The sequence below is a fragment of the Poecilia latipinna genome, unplaced genomic scaffold (assembly GCF_001443285.1).
Source record: "Poecilia latipinna isolate Pla-1442-1.1 unplaced genomic scaffold, P_latipinna-1.0 Scaffold54, whole genome shotgun sequence".
Taxonomy (NCBI): domain Eukaryota; kingdom Metazoa; phylum Chordata; class Actinopteri; order Cyprinodontiformes; family Poeciliidae; genus Poecilia; species Poecilia latipinna.
Genome location: NW_015112670.1, coordinates 613,617 through 621,105, shown reverse-complemented (window position 1 = coordinate 621,105; position 7,489 = coordinate 613,617). Strand labels below are relative to the sequence as shown.

Genomic DNA, 7,489 nt, shown 5'->3' with positions numbered 1-7,489 from the left:
TTTTAGAAAACGGTTTAAATGATCTTAAAATTATACTGTTTTGCATTTTTAATGTGTTATATCTCTATATAAGTAATACAAGGATAAATAAATACATATTTACTTCTAATTATGTCGTTTAATTAAAATAAATATTTGTTTTCCTTTCACTATGGCCTTAAGTAGTCTAGCTTTGAATACACTGTTTATTGTAAATTAAATTTTTTAGTTTTTATTTATTTATGTGTTAATTATTATTTTTTTTATATTTGAATTCAGGTGGATGCAGTGGGTAAGTTCTCCCATGGATTTATTTATTTATTATTTTTTTTTCATGTTAAATAGCAAAACTCAATTATTTCAAGTGATGTCTTGAATTATCGGGAACTCAAAACAGGAAATCTTCTTTTTTAGATGTTGGTGAAAATAGCATCACAGAAGGTAAACTGTTTTTGTTCTGGTAAATTAACTCTGATGAGGTTTTCTTGTCACCCTATCATTAACAATACATTTTCAATAATATTTGTATATTAATTAATTTCTATGGTTTCTCTCAGATTTAACACTTGATGATATCCGGGAGGTAAGCTCAGTACTTTTGTAGGCAGTCTAGTGAGGTGTAATTGAATGCATTCTGGGATTTTAAATGTTTTTGTCTTATGCACTGCTAACTCAGCCTTCAGATACTCAAAGGAGTAGCATTCTTCCTGGGGACAAACTGTGGACTTTTCCAGTCCCCTATGTTTTGGACAAAGGCCTTGGTAAATATATTGTTTCACTTCTACCAGAATATTTGTGAATATTAGTGTATTCAAATTCTTAGGATTGTCTTATTGAGGTGCAGACTTTCATTTTCATTTTAGACTTTGCAGATCAGTATCAATAAAACTTTGTTGCCTCTCAGAAATTGCAAAAGGAAAAAAAAAAGAAATTGCATAATATTCAAAGTAATGTCTTTAGAAAATTATTCTTATCATTGTTTGACGTATTATCTGAAATAAAATGAAAAAACAATATTTATATTCTTTCCTTTATTTTCATGAAAAATGAAAGACTTGAAAGCTAGAGGAGTCATCCTGAGAGCGTTCGACCAGTTCAGGGTGAAGTCCTGCATTGATTTCAAACCCAGAGATTCTGAGGAGTTTTACCTTAACATTCAGAAACTAGATGGGTACGTAAACAATTTCCTTTTTGCTTCCTACCTTTTTTTTAAGTTTCAAATAAATACATTCCAATGCAACCTAACCTAAGCTGAAAAATGAAACTTCAACTAGGAAAATAAATTATTCATAACCAGATGATTCAAGCTTCATTTCAGTAAAATGTATTTGTGCCACTTCCTGACATGTCACTAGTAATTTGGAAATTGTACTTAGCTATTTATTCTACTTCACGTTCCAATAACATTTATGCTTAATAAATAAAAATAAAAAATCTACTTAAATGGAATGGTAAATGGCCTGTTGTTATAGCACTTTATCACATTCAGATGGCACTACACTACATTTAGTCGTTAATTCATTCATGCACACATTCACAAGTTGATGGTGGTAAGTCATTGCAGCCACAACAGCATTGGGGCCACTGGGCCCTCTGACCCCACCAGCAGGCAAGGTGGGTGGTGACTTGCCCAAGGACACAACTGAGATAGACAAAGTGAGGGTTTGAACCAGTTAAACTCCTACCGCCATCACCATCCTTTGTCCCAGAAAACTTACTACTTACCAGAGACAATGTAGACATGAATCTGTCACTATATATAATCTGAAATCTAACATACAAAAATGTTGCTCTAAGAATAAAATTGATCAGTTTTAATACATGCAGCTTCACTAAACCGCCGAGAATGAAAGCTGCACTGTTAAACATTATACCATGCTGGTTCAAATCAGTTATGTTGAAACCAGTATGATATAAAGATAATATATGTCTTTATTTGTTTCAAAAGAAAAACAACATTTTATTATGCTTCTTTTGAACCAAATGAGGAAATAGGTCAACCAGGAAATGTAGCGATGCCAACTACACTATCAGTTTTGGGGATTTGCAAACATCATTAGCTAGAGTTTATCTTTATTATTGCAATAATCTTCCTGGTATATCATAAATATGTAGCGTCATATATGAGAAAATCATATCACAGATGGGCAGAGTTTAATTTAAACTTTAAAATTATGGTCTTAGGTCAGGGATTTTTTTTTATTTGTCATAAAGGGCCCCTGTGTTATATTAGACTTGTGCTAACCTGGCAGTGGGAAGGTCAATCTTCTATGGTTGAAGGAAAGATGTAGTAAAAAGACAAACTCAGGAAGAAAGTAAATTGTGATGGCATCACTGTTGTGTTGCTGAGTTTGTCCATATATGTATTTATATGTATTTATTTATATACAATGCAACAAAGACCATCTCTCATTAAAAATGCCAACTTTGCATTAAAGTGTCATTATTTACAAAATAATGCAAACTTGGTACTGGACGTTCAAGGCAACTTCTAGAGTAACTTTGTATTAAAAGTGTTATTATTTACAGAATGACACTTCATGACAACTGTCATACATTCATAAAGACGGTTTTGTCATGTTTATAGCAGTGTCATGTCAGTCTTATCTACACCCCATCAAATAAAGTGTTGCTGGAAATTTTAATCCAACAATCATTAATATGCACTTTTCCATTGTAGGTGTTGGTCATATATTGGCAGAATATTTTCCAATGGACAGGACCTCTCCATTGGACAGAACTGTGATTATGTTGCAATTGTTGAACATGAGATCCTTCATGCTCTTGGCTTCCACCATGAACAATCAAGATATGACAGAGACAATCATGTGCAGATTGAATACAGCAACATCTTAGCAGGTTTGGCATTTTATTTCTTTTTAACTGCTTTGATATCTTCAGTTGAATATGTCTAATGTTGCATACTCATTAACAAGAATGTTAAAATTTCAAGTATTTGTCTTTATTTTACCTATTTTTTTTCTAAAAAGTATTTTGTACTAATGATGAGTTTTTCTCATTACCTTCCAGGTAAGGAGCATAATTTTAGAAAGGTTGGCAGTCAAGACAGCACCACCCATGGAAGCCCATATGACTACATGTCAGTGATGCACTACAGCAAAAATGCATTCAGCAATGGCAATGGCCCTACAATTATTACCATAAATCAAGCATTTCAAGATTTGATTGGTCAAAGAGTGGAAATGAGTCCTAGTGATGTCCAAGAGCTGAACCTTCTCTACAAATGCAGTAAGTGTTGATTATTTGCAGGGTTGACTTTTTAAGATTACTGAAATCAAACTGGCTCACTGTCTACTGATTTCAATTTAACTGGTTTAATTGTATTTTTCAAAGTTCAGACGCATTTTGGTTACTTAGAAGATTTTTTTTTTTTTGCATAGTTTAGCTTGCAATAGACATTTGTAGAAGAATTAGTTTTTTTAAGTCAACAAGCTGTTTTTTGCTTTAAACAAAGCAGAATTGAACAACTGAAGTTGATTTATCATCTCTCTATTTTTTTTAATTTCAAAAGTTTAAATATGTTGTATGTCATAAGTGATGTTGATATTTTCTCTGAATAATAATACAGTAATAATCACAGGAAAATATCGACCAAACTGTTCTTGTTGATTCTGACATCAATTCTGTTGCCAATTAAAAAAATTTTTATCATATTTCTACTTTCTCAGATTCATCTGTGACCTTCAAGTTTTACTGTGGCTTTTCTAATAAGGATTTATGCCAAATGAATCATTGCTCACAAAGTGGGAATGGCTGGGAACTGGTTACAAAAGCTAATGGGGGTCCAAGCTCCGACCACACCAGTCTACCAAACGGAAATGGAGATCAAGGTAAGCTTTCAAATCTAAATGGCAAGTGACAAGTGGCCTGTGCTAGCATGGCTCTTTTTCAAGTCCAGAGGATCCAAAAAAACTTCAGTCATTGACACATGAAGTCCTACATAGTGTTTCTAATTAACTCTAAGAAATTAAATGAAAACTGTTCATATACATTACCCCAGAAGTAGTTGAAATGTCTTCAGTCACAACACTGTATATGTCAACTTGAGGTGGACAAAATTTAGTATCTTCTTTTGTATCATTTCAGGTGAAGAATTGGGATTTTTCATGCATGCCAGCACAGCATCAGGTCAGGAGGGACAGTCTGCTCGGCTCGAGACCAAGATCATGCGTCCTAGTAGGAGATGTAATATCCAGTGTCTGCAGTTTTACTATTATCATTCTGGAAATAAAGCTGATGAACTGAACATCTGGATTAGAGAGTTTGATGAACAGGACACCAAAGGAACTCTCCGCCTCATGGAACAAATCAGTGGTAGCGTATGAACATTAACAAAAACTAACTTAAAAACTATCAATGTCTACATTTGTTATGATAATATGCATTTTCACCTGTTTCAAAATGTCCCCCTGCAGGTCCTCCAACATCTCACTGGAAGCTCCATCATGTTTCTCTCAATGCCACCAAAGACTTCCAGGTGGTGTTTGAGGTTCGGAAAGGAGCGGGAAGCTCTACGGGCGGCTTCTCAGTTGATGACATCAACCTCTCTGAGACCGAGTGTCCACACGTGACCCTTCAGATTGATGAAATTGAGGAAACGCTAAGCACAAGTGCCTCAGGAACCAGGATATACAGCCCACGACGATACTCCAAAGAAGGCTATGCTTATCGAGTTGCAGCAATTCTGTACAAGACATATGTTGGAATGTTTGTGCAGCTCTTGTCCGGTAAATATGATAGCCAGCTGACGTGGCCTTGCTTGCAAAGAGAAATGTCTTTCACACTGCTGGATCAAAACCCCAACATGCAACTGCAAATGTCAAAACAACAGAGCTTTGCTTCTCTCCAGACTCACACGAGCTCTAGCGGTATGTTTATGAAAAAATCTGAAAATTATGGCAAAATAACGTTCTCCAAGTAAAATAGCCCAATCCATATCTCATGTTTATCGTACATTTCTTCATATACACAGGTACTAATGTCTGGGATAATCCTCGTGAGACTGGAACTGCTCTTTTTTATGAGAATGGTGAGTTAGTCTACGGTGGACTTTTTTATGGATACGGGAATTTTGCAACTTTGGAGGAACTGCGATCCAGAGAGGTCCTAAAGGGAGGAAGTGCTATTTTCATGTTTAACTTTGAAGGCAAGTTGAGTTTTTCTTTGTTAAAAAATAAATGTGAAAGGAGCACTGTGGTTTCATTGCTGTGATTGCACATATGTGTTCTCTTGAAGCTTCAGGTATCCTGACTTCCCTAGGTTATGCTTCAGGGTTCCTGCTTTCAGTAAAAATAAAAAGGTTCCAGTCTGAAAGAAGCAACATATCATAAAAGGATCAAAGGAACACAGTGGACTTGTTGAAAAAAACAAATGCTTTTATTTTAAATAGAGGTCTGAATAAAATGAATACTGACCATAACACTGTGATCACATTCGGTCTTCATTAATACTGTTGTTTACTGTTTAATACACTTCTGTTTTTTGTTACCATGACAAAAAAATAAAAGAAGCTATTTGTATAAAAAAGCAAGCAAAAATAGGGAAGTTTGAATAAAACACTTAATTTCCGAAGAAAACGGTGGGAGTGGGAGGGCAGGTAGCAAATGATATACCTGAAATCAAACTCATTCTTAAACCATTACAGTATTTTTTATTATTATAAGAATATCAACTTATAATACTTATAATATTGTTTTATTTATTTTGGTAAACCAATCATAACACTTGATATCCAAGCCATGTTTAAAGCTTTATTAAGGCATAACTGACTGATAGATACCAGCTACTTTAAACAAAGATAACGTCAACAATGACATCAAGATACCAGTGCATTAAAACTGGTGATTTGTTGAAATAGTTCAACTAACTGAACTTGCATTTGCTTTCTGTAATGACTGTTATTCCTTTTAATAGATCTCAATCCACTAAACACTGCATCAGTTCTTCCATGTCCTCAATTAAGACCAGTGGACATTACAAATCCTCCCCCGAACCTGGATGAAGGCCCATGCTCACAGTGAGTGACTGTTGCAAATTACTGATAAACTATCAGTAATCCCACCATTGACAGAAAGATAGATTTCCTAAATTAAGTCTTTACAACCTGAATGCTGCGTGTGTCTGTAATGGATGAACTGTAATAATTCCCTCTGCTGTTTTTGCTGTTTCCTTTTATTTTTATAGGCCCACATCTACCATCATTCGACCTCTTCAAGCTGAAGACGACAGGTATCCTAAGATAAAATTACACATTTTAGATATCAAAGAATTGTTATAGTAGTAATTAAAAGTTGTCAAAAAGATTACTAGCTAATTAATTAATGGTGACATTTTGAAATAGATATCCTTCTTGCAAAATTATTAATGTCACACTGCACAATCACACACTAAGCTTCTTATGTCTAATGCTATGGAAAACGTACACACTGACTTTACCACTCAACTGTGTTTAAGTGATTTATGCTGCACATTTATTTGAAATCCTCCTTGTTTTATTTTATATTTTGCTCTTTTGGTGACTCATCATTTACACATATCAATGGCCTCATAACTCAAACACAGTCTTTTAAGGGAAATGATTGGTACTTTACATAGACATATCTTTTTTTTTGAAAATTATTGAAAACTATTGTACAATAAATCATTTATTTACTTTTCTAGCATACGTGGATTCTCTGCTGCTGTGGTGCCCTACCCGTTCCTCATCTTCCTTTTGGCTGTGATGCTTCTGGCGCCGTGATGCACACATTTACATTACATCGACACCATTACTAAAATCCCTGTTTATTCTAACTACTTTATGTTGTTTTGTTTAACATGATTAAAAAAGGCAAGCATCATGAACAATTATTTCTGAATAGATGTGGGTCACAATTTGAAACAGTTTTGTATGTTTTCAAAGTGTAATCCTGAAATTCATTTGTCAGCAATATCAACATTTGGTGATGGGTTTTTCTTTGAAGCATTCAGATTTTATTTTGGAATATTGTTTAGACAACACTTGTTTGAATCCAGAGTTTCTTTTTGTGCATCAATTTTGTTATTGCAGGCTAATTATGAGGAATTCACAATATTCAGATGTCATAATTGCATAAAATTGTCTCTGTCAGTAGCATATTTTACAATCATTCTTGGTGCTACATTCTAATAAAAATAGGTTAAAAAAACTAAATGTGTGGTATTTGTTGATTTAAACACATTTATTACATATTCACACAATCGTCAACAACTATATTCAGTTCAGAATAGCTTATAATGCCCCTTTTCATACAAAGTGTTTCAAAATAACAAAAGTTAGCAATTAATATGTGTGGTCTTAAGATGTTTACATAGTAAATAGATTTATATTGCATAGATGATGACTACACAATACAAGAATACCAATAATGTTTGTTTAAATATTTTTCATAACACTGCGTGTTTAATGCCTAGGTTCTGTTAGTTTTGTTGTTGGAAACATTTAGAGAAGTAATTAAAGGTTAAAATCATT

The 7,489-nt window shown here is 33.9% G+C and overlaps 1 protein-coding gene across 1 annotated transcript in view; it reads left to right on the top strand.

Annotated features, from left to right (window-relative positions):
* Positions 1–7,038, top strand: part of LOC106960439 (meprin A subunit beta-like) — a 10,468-nt gene extending 3,430 nt beyond the window's left edge. The window contains exons 3-15 of the mRNA XM_015053548.1: positions 394–420; positions 537–562; positions 656–740; positions 1,033–1,150; positions 2,660–2,838; positions 3,010–3,228; positions 3,669–3,830; positions 4,087–4,314; positions 4,416–4,868; positions 4,973–5,146; positions 5,914–6,016; positions 6,184–6,228; positions 6,661–7,038. Coding sequence (XP_014909034.1) covers positions 394–420; positions 537–562; positions 656–740; positions 1,033–1,150; positions 2,660–2,838; positions 3,010–3,228; positions 3,669–3,830; positions 4,087–4,314; positions 4,416–4,868; positions 4,973–5,146; positions 5,914–6,016; positions 6,184–6,228; positions 6,661–6,739 — 1,898 coding nt within the window. The 3' untranslated portion in view covers positions 6,740–7,038. The remainder of the gene's footprint in view (positions 1–393; positions 421–536; positions 563–655; positions 741–1,032; positions 1,151–2,659; positions 2,839–3,009; positions 3,229–3,668; positions 3,831–4,086; positions 4,315–4,415; positions 4,869–4,972; positions 5,147–5,913; positions 6,017–6,183; positions 6,229–6,660) is intronic.
* Positions 7,039–7,489: the final 451 nt, after the last annotated feature.